This window comes from Oncorhynchus nerka, linkage group LG21 (assembly GCF_034236695.1).
Source record: "Oncorhynchus nerka isolate Pitt River linkage group LG21, Oner_Uvic_2.0, whole genome shotgun sequence".
NCBI lineage: Eukaryota > Metazoa > Chordata > Actinopteri > Salmoniformes > Salmonidae > Oncorhynchus > Oncorhynchus nerka.
This window is the reverse complement of record NC_088416.1, coordinates 11202396-11221061: the sequence shown is the minus strand read 5'-3', so window position 1 is coordinate 11221061 and position 18666 is coordinate 11202396. Positions and strand designations below refer to the sequence as shown.

Genomic DNA, 18666 nt, shown 5'->3' with positions numbered 1-18666 from the left:
GCCCCCCACGCCACGAACCACTGCAGCCCCTCATGCACCCCCACGCCACGACCCACTGCAGCACCTCATGGCCCCCACGCCACGAACCACTGCAGCCCCTCATGCACCCCCACGCCACGAACCACTGCAGCCCCTCATGGCCCCCACGCCACGAACCACTGCAGCCCCTCATGCACCCCACGCCATGAACCACTGCAGCCCTTCATGGCCCCCCACGCCACGAACCACTGCAGCCCCTCATGGCTCCCCACACCACGAACCACTTCAGCCCCTCATGGCCCCCACGCCACGAACCACTGCAGCCCCTCATGGACCCCCACGCCACTAACCACTACCGCCCCTCATGGCCCCCCACGCCAAGAGCCACTGCAGCCCCTCATGCACCCCACACCACGAACCACTGCAGCCCCTCATGGCCCCCCACGCCACGAACCACTGCAGCCCCTCATGGCCCCCCAAGCCACGAACCACTGCAGCCCCTCATGGCCCCCCACGCCACGAACCACTGCAGCCCCTCATGCACCCCCACGCCACGAACCACTGCAGCCCCTCATGCCCCCCCACGCCTATCCCTGCAGTATGTATGTTGTGGCAGTGTGCTGTGACTGCATCGTTATGCACGTAAGAACTCGAAGAAGATTGTTTGCGCAGTGCATTCTGGTTACGGTACCGGCGGCTTGCTTGATGTTTTCTCCTGGTTCGTCTAATGTGATGGTGGAAAGAAGAATCAAGAGCTAATGTGTTTCTAACAACAGGTACCAGACATGACGCACCTTCTTTTTTTTGTCTGCTCTTCAACAACAAAAAAAGCTCAGCGGTCATCTATTTGTGTGGACTGCTTCCGTTTCTGTTTGGCTGTCGGGCTAGCGTTCTGCTAGCTTCGATTATCAGTCGACGTGTAACCAGCTGGTCTCTTCAGGCCGCTGCGGTCGTGGGTAGCTACTCGAATATCGATGCTCGGACAGTTAATCGTATCTCGTCTGTAAAGAGTAATTAGAAAAATGGTCAATGACGGTTAATGTTGCCGCATGACGGGGAAATGCGAATGTGGACGGCGGTGTTTCATATTTAGCTATAACGTTAGTAGGTAACTGGCTAACGTTACCTACTTAGCTAACTAGAGTTATCGTGCTATCTTGTTCCCCTCCTGAGATAGTTAAGGCGATGCAGTTGTCTAGCAGTGTGGTGAGGGAAGCACCTCTACTCAGTTATCTAGCTATTTAAAAAGTGAAATAACGTTAACTAGCTAACTAGATGAATGTCATCTGATCAGATAAGTTACCCAGCTAACGTTAGTTAATTGACCACATCATCCCTGGTGGAGTTGGAACATTATCTGAATCGCAGAAATAGCTGACTATATTTTCTTGACATTTTGCATAGTACAGTTTTGATCCATATAGCCCTAAGCTAGGGAATTTAGGCTGACTGTAGCTGTCCAGTTAGTTAGCAAGCTACATGGGTTAACATTTGACGTTGTTGATATAGGCAGCTACGATGTCATTGCCCAATGACCTGTTCAGTGTCTTGTGATGTGTTTATTTTATTTTTATTTCACCTTTATTTAACGTGATGCACGTGACGTTGGTGTAAGTCAGTCATATGACCGACGTACTATATGTCTCTGGTGTCAATCATTTGTTTTCTAATTTCACCCTGCATTCGACAATGTATGTTACTGAAACTGACAACACATCCATATTGACAGGAGCTGATTGTAGCCTATAGGTAGATGATACCTGCCCACCTTTCACCCTAATCTTTTCAACAGACAGATTAGACAACAAAGGATCTTCGCTCCTGTAGGCAGTTACACATAGTGTTGTGTCAGCAACTGAGACTGTCTTCTTATATTGGTTAACATAGGCTCTGTTCTAGGCACCCTCTACTTTAATCACCAATGGTGAATTACTTTGAATTTGATCATTCAGTTTAGGTAGACTGGGCTTGTAATGCAGACAAAGCAATAACTGAATCAGTACACAGTGGAAGTGAGTCAAAAGGCATCGCTTTCCTCACTGTTCAGATTATAGCCTAATGTCTGCTCAACTGCACCTCTGAGCGACACTACATCTGCACTTTCACTTCTGCTTCACACTAGTGACTTGTGACAATGACTGAAGGTCATTGCCGTGCACAGAAAAATGGGCTGACTTTTGAATGGATTGACTGAATTGATTGACTACTGACACAAGTTTTCTATGTCCCTATTTTCAATGCCATTGGACTAAAAACTCTGCAGACGTTCCGGTTTAGTGTTTGTTATTTTGTTACCGCAAACATTAATGTTTAGGCTATGTCTTTGTTTTGTATTGATACTCTCTGACTCAGAGCTATTTTTGCTAACTCAGCTAGCCTCCGTGGAGAGGTGCACCGATGCTATGGCCTCCCACAGCTCCTCCCCAGTGCCTCATCCCAGCAGTGGTGGCAGCGAGGGGATCTTCCGGAAGGACAGGGACCCTTCCTCACGACACTACAGGCCCGTCCACTCCCTGCCCGACGTCTGCCCCAAGGAGCCCACGGGTAAAGAACTAGCCTACATTTATGGTTGGCCAGCAGTCTTACAAGATTGTTATCTATTAAGGTTCATCTTGTGTCACTGTTGATCAACCATATGCTGACTGCAGTCCTATTTTCTACCCCTCTCACAAAGTTTGCACTTGTACACTCTCCCTCATGGATTTAAAAGGAATGGATTGGTGTAAGGCACTCCCTCCAGCCATTCTTGCACCAATCCAAAGCTTTTAAATGCATTAGCGGAAGTGAAATAGTGCACACTTCTTGGTGAAGGGTAGTAGAGAATTGGTAGCCTCAGTAGGAGTGCATCGGTGAGGATGGTGGGTCAGGCTAGAGATTTGGTAGCCTCAGTACGAGCGCATCGGTGAGGATGGTGGGTCAGGCTAGAGAATTGGAGCGCAACCATGTAATGCATCTCAAGATGCATGAAATGTTTTAATACTGCTGAAGGTTTCTATTGACTACATTTCCCACATGCCCTTGCAGGCGAGGCAGCCCGGGGGCTGTGCGAGGGCCCGTCGGTGGTGGCCGACCAGCACAGGTGGACGGTGTACAACTCCAAGGTGAACCTTCCAGCCGCGCTGAACGACCCACGGCTGGCCAAGAGGGAGTCTGACTTCTTCACCAAATCCTGGGGCCTGGACTTTGCCGAGACGGAAGTCATGCCCTCCTTCTACCTCCCCAACATCACAAAGGAACACTTTGGCCCCTACCTGCAGGAAACAGCTCAGGTAACCAACGCACTCTGCTGCCCCTGTCATTCAGTTTGAATTATTCAGTAGATTGGACAGAAGTAGAGGCCACTGTCTGGCCTGGGTTGTGTTCATCGGGGCATGCAACAGAAAACATATAAAAACACGTTGCAATGAAAAATAAAAATGTGCATTTCTTATTGGGCAAGTCCAGATAGTCCCTTCCAGTTTGACTGTTTGGTGCCTGATGAACACAGTCCAGGTGTCAAATCCTCTTTCTATTGTTTGAATGTAATGAACATGGCTTTTTAAGCTATTTCTAAGACTTTGTCCTCTTCCCTTTACTCATGGTCGAAATAGCACTAAGAAAATGTATCCACTATAATTCAACTTTATAAGCTATTAGGCCTAAACTAAATTGTGTCTGTGTTTCTCTGTAGAGGGAGAAAATCCATGAGCGATGCAAGAATATCTGTCCCAACAAGGATGAGCTGGATGCGGTCTCCAGCATCACAAACAACCATGGTATGCAATATTAAACAGCTCTGCACCATAATGACTGGGGCCTATCGTATCTATTTTGGACCATACGGACAGATCAATCTTATTTGTTTTGTCAAATATCAAATTTCCTTTCAGTGTTGAAGTGAGTTGATTCAACTAATGTGCTCTTTCACTTTCTCTTCTTCGTAGATAAATCAAGAACAGAGTTGGAGCAGGTTCCCAAGGTAATTACTTCCTCTTGTTTTGGGTTGTATCCGTGTGAGTTGTGGGGATTTCTAGAGCCCTATTGAACCGTCTCGTCCCCTTGATTTTGACTGTATGCTTTCATGATCCTCAAACTGTCATTAATACCGTAAACTTTTTAATATAATATCTTTTTAATTGTATTAATATCTCCCTTGTCTAGACAGAGCAGCACACATATTTTGTTCTGGATTCCAAAATGAATATCTGCCTAATGTCTGGCTTAAACAGATCTTCATGAAGCCTGACTTTGCACTAGACGACCCAACGACCTTTAACGCGGTCCTACCATGGTCCCACTTCAACAGCGCTGGGCGGAAGAGCAGCAGGGACATGGCATCGTCACGGTTACTACAGGAAAAGGTGAGACGGCGAAAACTTGAACAATTGTCATGTCCTGCGTTGTTTCATTGCTTCACCGTCATGTTTCCTGTTGTTGGCTTCTCCCTCTCTCCATCCCTCTCTTTCTTCAGCTGAGCCACTATCTCGACGTGGTGGAGGTGAGCATCGCGCGCCAGATCTCCCTGCGCTCCGAGGCCTTCTTCCACGCCATGTCCTCCCAGCACGAGCTCCAGGACCGCCTCACCGAAACCGCCCGCGCCGTGGCAGTCCTCCGGGGCCGCACGGCCGCCATCGAACGCATCATGTGCGAAGGTCCGCTGCGGGCACTGCGGCAGGCGCTGACGCGCTCCAACTGCGCGCGGCTGCACAACAAGCTGAAGCTGATGGCGGCGGTGCATCAGAGCCAGCCCACTGTGCAGCTGCTGCTCTCCACCTCGGAGTTCGTTGGGGCCCTGGAGCTCATCGCCACCACCAAGGAGGTGCTGCAGCAGGAGCTGCAGGGGATACACAGCTTCAGGTGGGGGGGGGGATAGGTGTGTGTGTAGCATGTTTGTTGTTACATACTCAGATCTATCGACGCACACAGTGGTGACACTTGTCTGATTAAATGCGCTGACACTCATATGAGACAAACAACATACATCAAATCAGAGTAAGCAGCAGTCTATGCCAACTATTTATTGTGAGTAAGCTTGAAGCACAAATACAGCGTGGTTACAGAACGGTATCATGCTGAAAGTTTCAAATAAACACCACTTCTAGTCAGAATACTTTTCAGAGTTTCATGTCAATAGAAGTCATTTTAAACACGAGTCCCATCGTGAAATACTCTGTTTATTCAGAGTGTGGCCTTTGGACCCTGTGACGTCTCCTGTCTCCCCCCTGCAGACACCTGGGCTCGCAGCTGTGTGAGATGGAGAAGCTGATAGACAAGATGATGGTGGAGGACTTTAGCATGTACTCCAGGAGTGACCTCAGCAGGAGTCTGGAGGACGACGGACAGGTCATGGAGAAGGTCTGTACCATTGAGATAAAAATAGATATATAAACAATGTTTACATTTGAATTAAGTTGTGGTTTGAACCCTATAGCTTGAGTTCAACCATAAATGGAAAATGTTGAGAATATGTAGGTGTGGTTGAAGCACCAAACTGAGGTTGTGTTTTGTCACAGTGGTCACTGTTCTCACAGATGCAATACAAACGTTCAGTCTCAATAAAGGTGGGTCTGACTCTTCCGAACAAGTTTGCTACTTGGAATCAAGTGAATAAAAATGGCACATGTTGGGTACTCTTGTATAGTTTGTTCAGATCAGAGGAAAACATCAATGTGTTGATCTCTTCAATCGTCAACCTAATTTACATTTCAGTAGCACAATTGGCAATTGCCTTGTTATTATGGGTATGGTAACTTTGAATGACTCTGAAGGGGATTTTAATTATCTTTGTTATGCGGAAATCGTTGTCTTAATTGGTTTGAAATATGAATCTCTTTGTTTATTAGTTTATTGTAATTGATTTGATGAATTGGTGTCTTATCATAATTGATCTCTTGAAGTGAAGAATTACTCTGATTGGAGTTATTGGGCTTTATAGTATTGCTCACTGAGTGTGTGTGTGTGTGTGTGTGTGTGTGTGTGTGTGTGTGTCGGGGGATACAGGACAGGCTGGAGTCTCTGGTGTTTGGCTTGCTCAGGCAGCGGAAGCTGGATTTTCTGGACATCTACAGCGACGAGATGATCCTAGCAGCCAAAAGCATCGTCACGCAGGTAAAAGGCCAGACATAAAAAGTATCAGAATAGACTTATACTTCATGATCATAAACATTTATGGTGAAATTGGGGAAGGGTTTTGACATGTTAAGGGTATTTCCCAAACCTCTCCTCCAGCACCCCCTCCCGAGTTCCACTTTTTTTGGTCTATTCCTGAATTAGCATACCTGTATCATACGAGAAATACATTTTGAGTTGGTAAAACAGATATGGAAAGTAACATCCTCTTATCCCACAGTCTGTTGTTGACTCGGTGTCACAGATTGAAGAAATCGACACTGACATCGTCACAAAGTGAGTAGTACAGCTAGCTATACATTTTGAATGTGTTTGTAATTGCTTGAGCACATTGAGCTGCTGGTAATATCTCCCGAATGCACTGGAGGTGTGGTCAAAGTATGGCCTGGTGTTCTGAGAATCCTTCCTCAACAAAGGAAAGGAAGCTAAAACCAGTTGGTTATGGTTGTCTTAACAACAACAATGAGTTAGACTGCGTTAATCTGTCATTGAAAGGAGCGCTTGGAATATGACGCGAGGCCTGTGAAACCAATCTGGGTGTGGAAATCTAGTTATGAGGGCGTACGTTAGATTGTCAGATAAACGTATTGTTTAGGACAGGGCTCTTCAACAGCTGGCCAAATTCTGCCTTCAGATCATTTGATTTGGCCCCGCAAGTTTTTTTTTTTGTTATTGAATTTTCATTGTTGCATAAATAGAGAGACAGACTGTGCCTTCAGAAAGTATTCAGACACCTTGACTTTTTCCACATTTTGTTACGTTACAGCCTTATTCAAAATTGATTCAATAAATACAAAACCTCAGCAATCTACACACAATACCCCATAATGACAAAGCAAACAGGTTTTTAGAAGTTTTTGCTAATGTAATAAAACATTTCAAAAACAACTTGTAAATAAGGTATCAGACCCTTTGTTATGAGACCCGAAATTGTTGCTCAGGTGCATCCTGTTTCCATTGATCATCCTTGATATGTTTCTACAACTTGATTGGAGTCCACCTGTGGTAAATTCAATAGGGTGGACATGATTTGGAAAGGCAGACACCTGACTATATAAAGGTCCCATATTTGACAGTGCATGTCAGAGCACAAACCAAGCCATGAGGTCAAAGGAATTGTCCGTAGAGCTCTGAGACAGTGTCGATGCACAGATCTGGGGAAGGGTACCAAAAAATGTCTGCGGCATTAAAGGTTCCCAAGAACACAGTGGCCTACATCATTCTTAAATGGAAGAAGTTTGGAACCAACAAGACTCATCGTAGAGCTGGCCGCCCGGCCAAACTGAGCAATCGGGAGAGAAGAGCCTTGGTCTGGGAGGTTACCAAGAACCTGATGGTCACTCTGACATCTCTAGAGTTCCTCTGTGGAGATGGGAGAACCTTTTAGAATGACAACCATCTTGCAGCATTCCACCAATCAGGTCTTTATGGTAGAGTGGCCAGACGGACGCCTCTTCTCAGTAAAAGGCACATGACAGCCTGCTTGGAATTTGCCAAAAGGCACCTAAAGACTCTGACCATGAGAAACAAGATTATCTGGTCTGATGAAAACAAGATTCAACTCTTTGGCCTGAATGCCAAAATTCTCTGGTCTGATGAAACCAAGATTCACGCCTGAATGCCAAGCGTCACGCCTGGAGGAAACCTGGCACCATCCCTATGGTGAAGCATGGTGGTGGCAGCATCATGCTGTGGGGATGTTTTTCAGCGACAGGGAGACTAGTCAGGATCAAGGGAAAGATGAAAGGAGTAAAGTACAGAGAGATCCTTGATGAAAACCTGCTCCAGAGCGCTCAGGACCTCAGAATGGGGCGAATGTTCACCTTCTAACAGGACAACAACCTTAAACACACAGCCAAGACAATGCAGGAGTAGCCAAGAAGACTTGAGGCTGTAATCGCTGCCAAAGCTCTTCAACAAAGTACTGAGTAAAGGGTTTGAATACTTATGTAAATGTGATATTTCAGTTAATTTTTAATACATTTGCAAAAATGTCTAAACTAGTTTTTGCTTTATCATTATGGGGTATTGTGTGTAAATTGATGAGGGGGAAAAAACAATACATTTTAGAATAAGGCTGTAACAAAAATACGTGGAAAAAGTCAGAGGTTTGAATACTTTCCGAATGCACTTGATCGTATCCCAATTTAATCAAGGTTTGAAATTAAATCTTGGAATTTGGTCAGTTTTTATTTTTGTACTTTTCTATCTGCTATGTTCTTAAAGTTTATCATCACAATACCCCTGGGTCGTATTCACTAGACACCAACTGGAAGAACCTGAATATGTCCAATAACCGATTAACCCTATTCTCAACGGGCTGGTAAGAGCATGTTTTGACAATGGATTTAGAAGTGGATATGAACAAAACATTTGAATTAAACTTGATTGTTCAACTCCCCAGCCCTCCTGCATCATTTAAAGCCAAACATAGGATTTTCCTGTGTGTGTGTGCGTACGTACGTACATATACAGGGGCAAGAAAAAGTTTCAACCCTTTGGAATTACCTGGATTTCTGCATGTGGTCTGATCTTCATCTAAGTCATAATAATTGGACACAATCTGTCTAAATTAATAACACGCAAACAGTTGTACTTTTACATTTTTTTTATTGAAGACATTGTGTGTGTGTGTGTGTGCATGTAGCCTACACACACAGGCAAATATTTTCAGCTGGCAGGCTGACCCTGGAAAATGTTTGATTGACAGTGAGGGCTTTACTTAAGCACTTTGGACTAAGAATAGGGTACATTGATTTTTTTAAAATACAAAAATACTTATTTTGGTGAAAAATATGATTTCAATTGACAACACTACTGGGCAACACATTGATTACACCACATTTCATGACCCATGGGGTCAATTCATCAATATTCAGACTTAAAGTTGTGTATATTAAAATAATAATTAAAAAACTGCACGTTGTCATATTTTCTCAATGTAGTCTGAACATGTGGAAAAACCTGGATCATTTAGAAAGGTAACAACCATTTTGAGGGACTTGGCACTATACACCACTTGAAAACGTATTAATATGAATGTAATTGAATATTAATGTTTTGGACATACAAAATTACCATAATTTGTAATAATTTGACATCAGTCCTCATTTAACAATGCTTACCTAACTATGAAAGCCATTGAAGCAGACCTAAAGTAAAAAAGTATATTGTTCACATGAGTAAAAATGCTATGCAAATTACCATTCTGATATGGCATTGCCGGTATGACCCTCCTGGTAGAGCTCTGTTATTTCCAAAATAAACATCAAGCTGGCAAAGAAAAGGCGTTCTTGTTTGAGTTGTTCGTAATAGGAATTTAAAGTGACATTTTTTTCTAGGCGTTTTTCAAGAGACCATTTAAAGGATTGAAGAACCTCTTTCTGTTGCAAAACATTTTGCTATGGTTTGCACTAATGAATAAGACCCTTCTCTCTGCTTCTGGTTGGTCAGGCTGGCAGACCAGATGCGTCTGATGACCTTCCCCCAGTGGTTTGAGCTGCTGAAGTTCGTCTTTGAGAACTTCATTCTCTTCCTGAAGAGAATCAAGGTGAGGATCATACTTCATTAAAACACAATCCCGGTTGGTTAGATTGAATCAAAATTGGATTTATGGAATTGTCCTCTTGCTGAATAGAATACTTGAAAAAGGTGTATTAAGAGGTAAAGAAAATGGAAGGTAGTTAGATGTCTTGCTATATAAATTGGCATAGAAGAATAGAACAACACTTTAGCATTTGTTATTTTGGCAGTGTCTACACATTTCTCATTGGTTGATGTGCAAACCAGCTGTTTAAAGTGCATTACTTTACTGGCCCGTTGTAGGACTTAGAAGTTGATGATCTGTGCCTTTTTATTTATCTGGTGTAGTTAGCAAGGTTGGGGTCAATTCCATTTAAATTCAAGAAGTACACTGAAATACCAAATTCTCTTCAATGCTTTTCAATGAGGGACATTTCTAATTGGTATTGTTTACTTTCTGAATTGACTGGAATGTAAATGGAAGTGACCCCAACCCTGGTAGTTGGTTCCTCTGCCCTATAAGTTAACCATATGTCCTCATCCAGGCAACGCTCAGTGTGGTGAGGAATGTGGTGCTGGAGGCGCTGGACAGCAACCAGAAGAGCCGTCTGCTGGAGCGGGCTGCAGCGGGGAGCCTGGCTGAGGCCCCAGGGACCCCTCTCAATCAGGGGGAAGCAGAACTGGCCTACCTCACCCACGAGGGCCTGTTCATCAGCGACGCTCTAAATGATGCCCAGCTGCACCTGGGGGCAGGCGGGGGCCAGGAGCAGAGCTCCACGGTGGGGCCCAGGCAGGCCCTGTCACGTTTGGATGGTTGTGGTAGTGACTCCGCCTCAGGGACCACCGAGTCGTCCTCCAGCAGGGAACACGCTCTCCAGCCAGGAGGAGCCGCCGGCATCTCGTGAGTCACTCACCACCTTCACCAACCACACACGGTTAACACTACTGAGTCAGGCTATGCTGTGCTGGCCTGGTTATTTTTCCACCAAAGTAAAGTTTGGGTTGGCAAGGCAGTGTGAAAAAGATTGTATTCAGCTGTGCAGCATGTATTGACTCAGGAAATCAAAGTAACTGTCCAGTGTTTCCAGATTTCTATCAAATATGACCTGTAATTAATTACAATATACGTGAAATGGTTTTCCTTCCAAAATGTTTTAAGGAAGTATGTTTAAAAGCAGCTTTTCTGTATTTGAATGGTGTGAGCGTACCCCAACCAGAGAATACAGGGTTATTCTGGATCAAAAAGGGGCTTAGGTGGTGGGTTGGGCAGTGGGCGCATTCGGCCAGGCAACATTTGAGGCCCCCATTTTGGTGGTGTAAAGACATTTAAGTTAAGCTAATTTCCTGAAATTCTACACATTTCTTAATTGACTGAGTGAAATATGTGGTTTTTATAGCTAATTTTCTGCAATTCTACATTCTCCCATGGAGCTGAGAGAACATTTAGCCGTTTTTAAAGCAAGTTTCCGGCGATTCTATGCATTTTGCCATGGTTAACCCTAGAGTCGATATCCGCTCCCCTTTGGAAATCAAGTTGACATAATAAAACAATCCCCCTGTTTAAGCTAGAGATATCCATATCCACCTCTGATGTCAGCCTTCTGCGGCGGAAGCTGGCCGAGCTACAGCAGTGTTTGTTAGACCAGGCGACATCCCGAAAATCGGTCTTCTCACAAACGTCTGTAAGCGTCCGAACAGTTTGGCCTACATGACCCCTTTTTATATAAAGACTCACAAACACCATTTTTCCCTACGACCCCCACAAAGCGTCACGGGACTCGTCTAAAGTCGCTACTGCCGATCTGCCAACTTCTATCTGTAGCAACCAAACAGTTTGGGCTACACACTAATATGACCCCTCTGTGGAAAGGTGAGTCTCTCTGACACCTCACAAGACTCGTCTCAAGGTAGCCCAGTACCAGTTCGAATAAATTATGGAAGTATACACTTTGCAGGACCGTTTTTTTTTTTTTTTAGATACACCACCCCATACACAAAACTGGACCTACAGTCAGTGAGTCGCGTGGCCGTGGCTTGCTGTATAGAGCAGGAAGACATGCATCGTGGCATTCTGTTACTGTTCCATTGAACGTTATAATGGGCAAAACGAGTGACCTAAGCGGCTTTGAGCGGCAGTCCTGTGGGTGAAAAACAGCTCGTTGACGAGAGAGGTCGAAAAGAATCGTGCAAGCTAACAGGCGGGCCACAAAGCCAAATAACAGCGCAGTACAACAGTGGTGTGCAGAACGGCATCTCGGAACTCACAACTAGTCGGTCCTTGTCACGGATGGGCTACTGAAGCAGACGACCACACCGGGTTCCACTCCTATCAGCTAGAAACAAGAAGAGGCTCCAGCGGGCACACGATGACCAGCACTGGACAATTGTGGAGTGGGAAAACATTGCGTGCTCCCAACGAATCCCGGTTCCTATTGTGTCATGCTGATGAGTCAGGATTTGGTTTAAGCCAGGATGGATCCATCCTGTCTGGTGTCAACGGTACAGGCATAATGGTGTGGGGCACACGTTAAGTCCCTTGATACCAATTGAGCATCATTTCCATGCCCCGAGGAATTCAGGCTGGGGGGGGGGGGGCCTGGTACTAGATGGCTGTACCGAATAAACTGCCCAATGAGTGTATATATGTTTAAAGGTTGGGACCAGCTAGGACCTTTTTATACTCTGTAGTAGACAAAAAAATGGTGTCCCTTCCTAAGTGCCATCTATATAATAGAATGTCTAAAAAGTGTCTTTCTAGTAATTGTATTTGTGTTGTCTGTCCGGCTGCAGGTCCAGTGAGGACATGATGCCCAGTGACCTGGAGCTGGGCCGCGTGGCCAATAACATCCAGGAGCTGCTCTACACCGCCTCAGACGTCAGCCACGACCGATGTGTCAAAGTCCTCATGGCCAGAGCCAAGGTAGCTAGCTTAACGCATGCCATGACAGGAAAAATAACACGCAGCATGACCAATGCACTCTCAGCTGGCTTTATGTGTGACTGTACAGGCAGGGTTCAAATTTCCATTGGTGCTCTGAATTGACCATGTAAAATTGAAATAACTCGAAACCCTGCCTGGTAGAGTTTCCTGTTTTGTAACCTTGAATAATCACTTTCTCTCTCTCTCTCTCCGCCAGGATGGCTCCCTGGAGCGTCTGAGCTCGGCAGAGTTTGTGTTTCTGTCCCAGGCGGTGGAAGGCTTTGTGAGGGACACGGAGGAGCTGTGCTGCAGGCGCAGTGTGTCCCTAAGGGGGGCGCTACAGAGCCAGGCCAACCGATTTGTCCACCGCTTCCACGAGGAGCGCAAGACCAAGCTCAGGTACTAGACTGAAGAGTATACACACACACCTTACTAGGGAAGAGATGTGCAATACTTCAGGAACTTGAAAACCGTCTATCTTAACTGTGTGTGTGTGTGTGTGGGTTCATCTCCAGTCTGCTGCTGGACAATGAGCGGTGGAAACAGGCAGAGGTCCCTGCAGAATTCCAGGACCTGGTTAACTCCATAGCAGATGGCAGGATCACACTACCCGAACGCAAACCCCAAGGTAATATACCATTTGAGCATAAAATTAGCACCCGCCACCCACGTGTAGATTTAGATATTGGCAGGTGAAGTGTCTATTTCACCAGCCATGTTGGCGGGTGGTCCATTTGCAGGGATCTACAGTGCAAGCATTACATTGTCAAAAGTCAAGTATGAGCACGAAAAATGTTGCAATAGCTGTTTATATAAAGTATTTCTGCTGTTCCGTTTCATAACTGCTAATCGCTCAAATAAATAGGAATCCTATATCCCACCTCTCGCTGTAACACTGCCTGGCAGGTGAGCTGTGTACACTGAATTAAGTGCTGATGGATTCATTTTTGGAGGCGCGGTGAAAGTTGGTCTAATTTACTCAAGTTTACAAAGTGAAACTTTGTCCTGGTGTTTTTTGGTTACTTACATTGCGTGGTTGTTTTTCGACGTTAGATTGAGTCTGCTGCTTCAACCGATAGCAAAGAGAGAGATCCCAAATCTCAGAGACACTTAAAGGGGCAGCTGAACATTTTGTCTCTGATATTTTGGGCTCAGGTCACATGAAATGAAATTCAGCAATATACCACATTACTTTAGAAACATTACAAAGCATGATCATCGTTTTTTTTAACAGCAAATGTTTATGTAATTATGGCAAAAATATTTTGGCTGATAAAAGACCTGAGTGGCTGGTAGACCACAAAGTGAATTTTAGGCTCTTGTATACCATGTTTACCATAGTCAGTCCAGGTTCCCGATGGTCAGTCCCCCCAAAATATTTGTCTGTCCCCAGACTGACTGAGTTTATGTTCTGTCTTCTCAACACCAGGCACAGAAGAAAGGAAACCAAGTGATTATTTGCACATTGATGGCCAGAAATATGCTGTTGTCGGGTGAGTTTTGATTTACTAACTACAATTAATGCGCCTTTCCACTCCCACATTCAAAACAGAAGGCATGTAGGGAAAAATGATTGCGACCCATATTGACTGGTGACCTCTGTGTTCCTCCTCATCAGCACGGTGTTACTACTAATCCGGATCTTCCTGGAGTACTGTCAGTGTGTCAACGACATCCCTTCCATCTCCACAGACATGCTCACCCGCCTCTCAGACCTACTCAAGGTAACACACCACCCCCTGTGGTAGAAGGATGGTCTGAGAGTTGGCTACATTTACCTGGCAAGCATCCCACTAACAAACTGCCATGTTGTATTGAATGGTCCCTGACAGCACTTCAACTCGCGGAGCTGCCAGCTGGTCCTGGGGGCAGGAGCACTACAAGTGGTGGGACTCAAGACCATCACCACTAAAAACCTGGGTATGTATGCGGAGCTGGAGCGTGCCCAATTTAACTGGAGCGCGGCGTGAGATTCCCAAAGGCTGGCGCGTCAGTAGCGCTCACGTCATGCCCAGCCCAGCATGCATTTGTAGCCTACTTGTGCGATGCTATCTAGAGCCCCTTGCTTTAATTCTGTAAATATTTGAATAAAAAAACAAAAAACACACATGCTGAATCAAGGTGACTTACAAAGAGTAAGAGAGGGAGTGCGGTGATGTGTCCACAACTAAAGAATCATTGTGGAATCGGAAAAGATACGTATCCCTAAAGCATGACTTACTACATGCACATGCTTAAAGAAAGAAAGGAACGATGTGGGTAGATGACTAAATGGGTCATTGTAGCAAAGAATTTTCAAACTACAATTCAGATCTCTGTCAGCTCAGGGATTCGATCCAGCAACCTTTCGGTTACTGGCCCAACGCTCTAACCACTACCTGCCTAGTAGTTAGAGCGTTGGGCCAGTAAACGAAAGGTTGCTGAATCGAGTCCCCGAGTTGACACGGTACAAATCTGTCGTTCTGCCCCTGAACAAGGCCGTTAACCCACTGTTCCTAGGATGTCATTGTAAATAAGAATTGGTTCTTAACTGACTTGCCTAGTTAAATAAAGAACAAAAATGAATTTAATGATCTATTCAATAGGCCTGGCATATTCCCACATTCAATAAGCTTTCTGTTTTTATTGGATTATATTACCTAAAAACCTTTAGGCCTACCTAAAACTGCATCTCTGCCCAGCCTGGTAAGTGGCCAAAATGGTGTTTAACATCCCCAGTGGCTCTGCAAGAGTGGAGAGGATATTCTCTGCTGCCGGCCGGCTCTCCTGACGCCACAGACTGGCCAAACGTGTGCTTCTAAAAAATACATTCAAAGGCACTAATAAGTACATTTTTGTTTAATTTGTATTGAATTCTAAATAAGTCACAGCCTGCGCAATTTATAGACTATAATGATTTAATGCTGAGGGCTTTATGTCCCTACCAGCCAATTGTGTCGCACTCGCAAATGCTTCACAATGTATTTCTTTGTAGGCTATAGCATTGAACTAATATAAGTCATTCATTTTGGTTCCTTCTTAGGCTCCCTGTCCTATTTAGTGTATATATGCTATTTGAAATGTGCGCTTTTTACATTCACCTTTTTCATTTTTATTCCAATCATATGGTTTGTGTTCAATTCTTCCGAACCAAATGGTAGGTCCCGGTAGTCTCACAAATCAACGGGTGTTTGTTGAATGGAGTGAATTTTTAGAAGCGGTTTTTAGTAGAGCGGTTAGGAGTTGGCACTGCTCCATGAAAACAATCCTGCTCAACTCCACTCACATACTCTGCTATGTACTACTTGGGCGTGTCCAATAAGACGAGCAATTTCATTTTCCATTTCAAAACATTTCAAAATTGTCTCGCTATGGAGTGTGCCCTACTGAACACAACCCAGTGCTTTGCTAAGAACCCTAGGTTTTGCCCCACTACAGGGTAACCTCCACATTCGTATTAGCTGTGTGTTCCTGTCTGTGATGTCCGTGTAGAAATAACCATAGTGTGTGTCTTTCCTCAGCCCTGGCCTCTCGCTGTCTTCAGCTGGTGGTTCACTACATTCCCGTCATCAGGGCCCACTTTGAGACCAAGCTGACGCCCAAGCAGTACAGCGTCCTCAGGCACTTTGACCACATCACTAAGGTGAGCACGGACCTCCACGCACGAGGACAGTACTCTAGTTCGGAGATTCACTTGTAAGCCGTGAGTGACACGACGTGTAGGCATTTTGAGTTTTAAGAAACGTTTTTCTTTTTTGGGGGGGTGGACAGGACTACAACGATCACATAGCGGAGATCTCCGCTAAACTGGTGTCGATCATGGACAGCATGTTTGAGAAGGTGCTGTCTAAGGTGAGTTCTACAGGTCCAAACCACTCTCAAACTCTCCCCTACAATACCACTTTATAAGATTGGCTACAGCAATGTCAGTGTATCAACATATCTATCTCGTCTCCCGCCAGTATGAAGTCAAGGCTCCCATGCCGTCGGCCTGCTTTCGCAACGTCTGTAAACAAATGGCCAAAATGCATGAAGCCCTCTACGAGCTGCTACCTGAGGAACAGGCACAGGTATTATGCCAATAATACCACAGATCCTATTCAAATGTGTAATAATGAAAAATACAATGTACTACGTAACAACGCTGTAGTTTAATTCTACCGCTATTCTCAACATACTGGGCACGGTCCAGGTGGTCTTCATTGCATTTGCAGCTGACTAGATGTTTTGAGGGTAACATTGTGTGTTTGTTTTTTCTCTGGGCCTAGATGTTGTTTCTGAGGATCAATGCCAGCCTTAAAATTCACCTTAAAAGGCAGCTGGCCCGTCTCGGGGTGCACCACGACGGTGGACCTCAACATGGGTGAGTGTTTCTCACCTCGGATTCTGTGGGGGTTGAGAGAGAACACTTCTGTAATATTGCCCCAAAAAATAGTAATAAAACATGTATTTACAATACACAGATTAAATCTACTCCTGGACTATAAATAGAAAGCATGCTCAATGGAGAATCTCTAATGAAAGTCATTTGTCCAGAACTAGGCTTAATGTGTCTGATAAAACAGCTTCTTGTCACTAAAGCTAAAAGACACTTTCAATGGACTTGAAAGCACTTCTCTGATTTTCCCCCCCGCTCCAGGCTGGTGACGGTGGATGTCGCGTTTTACACTGAGAATGTTCAATCACTGAGGACACTTGAGAAGCTAGACTTGAACATGGCTGAGATCTGGGAGCAGAAGAGGTGATGATGGGGGTAGTAGTCGTCCTACCTACCTACCTACCTACAGTGTGTAACGCCTTGTTAACCCACCCCGGAGGGAGGGGAGAAACTAACTCTAATCAGATTCTTGTTGTAAAGAGACTGCACCTCCAGCAGCCAGCCTGCCCAGGGATCTCACTGAAGCCCACGCTGTCTTGTGTACAGAAAGAGAGTTGAGGAGGTCTGGTAGTGGTGCTTCTTCAAGGGAGAAACTCCCCCAGGCAGCAACGGTGTGGGACCAAACACTGAAGCGGCCATTGTGTAGGACAGGCTACATAACATGGCACCCTATTCCCTATACAGTGTACCACTAGTGCATGATCTAGGGAATAGGGTGCCATTTCAGACACTGACATGGGCTTTTTTTAAGAGCACCTCCCTGGGGGGGCTACAATGAGATACGAGACACCTTTAGGACGCAACTGCTGCCCGTTACCTCATCACACTGTAATTCAACTATAGATGACTTATTAAAAACAGATGAATAAATGGACTTTGATTGGACTGAAATGCTGACATGGTTCAGAACATGTCACTTACTGGAGAACTGATTTTTATTTATTTTTTTCAGGTTGAAAGCGAAGTAAGGAATAACAAGGCCACTTCGACACACTCAGATTCAGACCCATGTTTAAGCGAAATGGCATTTAAGTTGACTAAAAACACTTCTCTAAAGAGAGCTTCAGATGGAGCATAATTTGCACTGAATGCATCTGCAAACAAATTCCTTCCATGGCCCTAAATTAAACCTTTACTGTGCTGTCTGTACAGTAAGAGTGAGTCATTTCATCACAATGCCACTTTGAGCATTGATAGACTATATGCACAATTGTTTCCTTATGCCCGAGCTAAGTCGTTCTATTTAAAGCATTATCACCTGTTGCATCTCTTGGAAGCATGAACGAACGTTGAGCTCCAACCAAAAGTCTTGTTTCCCAGTTCTATTCACTGCCTGTCTTACACTGTGAGGATCTACTGGTGTATATAACAAAAAGCACCATCCAGTAAAGTGGTCTACTTCAAAAGTGCCTACTTTTGATAAATAGCATACTGTTTGAGTGCCTGTGAGGGTAAGAAAGTGTGGCAAACTGAAAATCTGACCGCATGCCTGAGTGTTTGTCTTGAATCCCTGGAAACTGAATAAAACATGGGACAAATATGGAAGCATTTCTACTTTGGCCTTTTCTCTCTGTCCATCTGCTGCCCTTGATTGAGATGGAATCATCCAGACAAGAACCATTGCACCAGGGGTCTCCAACCCTGTTCCTGGAGAGATACGCTCCATCTAGATAATTGCTAGTTTAGGGTTGGAGCAAAAACCTACAGGACTAGCTCTCCAGGAGCAGGGTTGAGATGGGCTCTTCAGAGGCCACACCTTTGATTTGCCACTAAACTATTC

The 18666-nt window shown here is 44.9% G+C and overlaps 1 protein-coding gene across 5 annotated transcripts; it reads left to right on the top strand.

Moving 5' to 3' along the window:
* The first annotated feature begins 646 nt into the window (after window positions 1-646).
* On the top strand, window positions 647-18431 carry LOC115103896 (vacuolar protein sorting-associated protein 54-like). Of its 5 annotated transcripts, none has more exons than XM_065006306.1 (24): window positions 647-755; window positions 2352-2523; window positions 3004-3248; window positions 3650-3734; window positions 3903-3937; window positions 4188-4319; window positions 4430-4815; window positions 5187-5313; window positions 5472-5519; window positions 5959-6066; window positions 6308-6363; window positions 9541-9637; window positions 10155-10510; window positions 12400-12529; window positions 12747-12928; window positions 13045-13157; window positions 13959-14022; window positions 14148-14253; window positions 14362-14449; window positions 16030-16151; window positions 16280-16360; window positions 16471-16578; window positions 16777-16871; window positions 17148-18431. In XM_065006306.1, exons 2-24 carry the CDS (start codon window positions 2382-2384, stop codon window positions 17251-17253), a joined length of 3012 nt encoding a protein of 1003 aa, XP_064862378.1. In that variant the 5' UTR covers window positions 647-755; window positions 2352-2381; the 3' UTR covers window positions 17254-18431. The 5 variants fall into 5 exon arrangements, with proteins under 5 accessions (XP_064862378.1, XP_064862380.1, XP_064862379.1 ...); XM_065006308.1 differs by lacking the exon at window positions 647-755 and adding an exon at window positions 885-1083; XM_065006307.1 differs by lacking the exon at window positions 647-755 and adding an exon at window positions 885-1087.
* The last annotated feature ends 235 nt before the right edge of the window (window positions 18432-18666 follow it).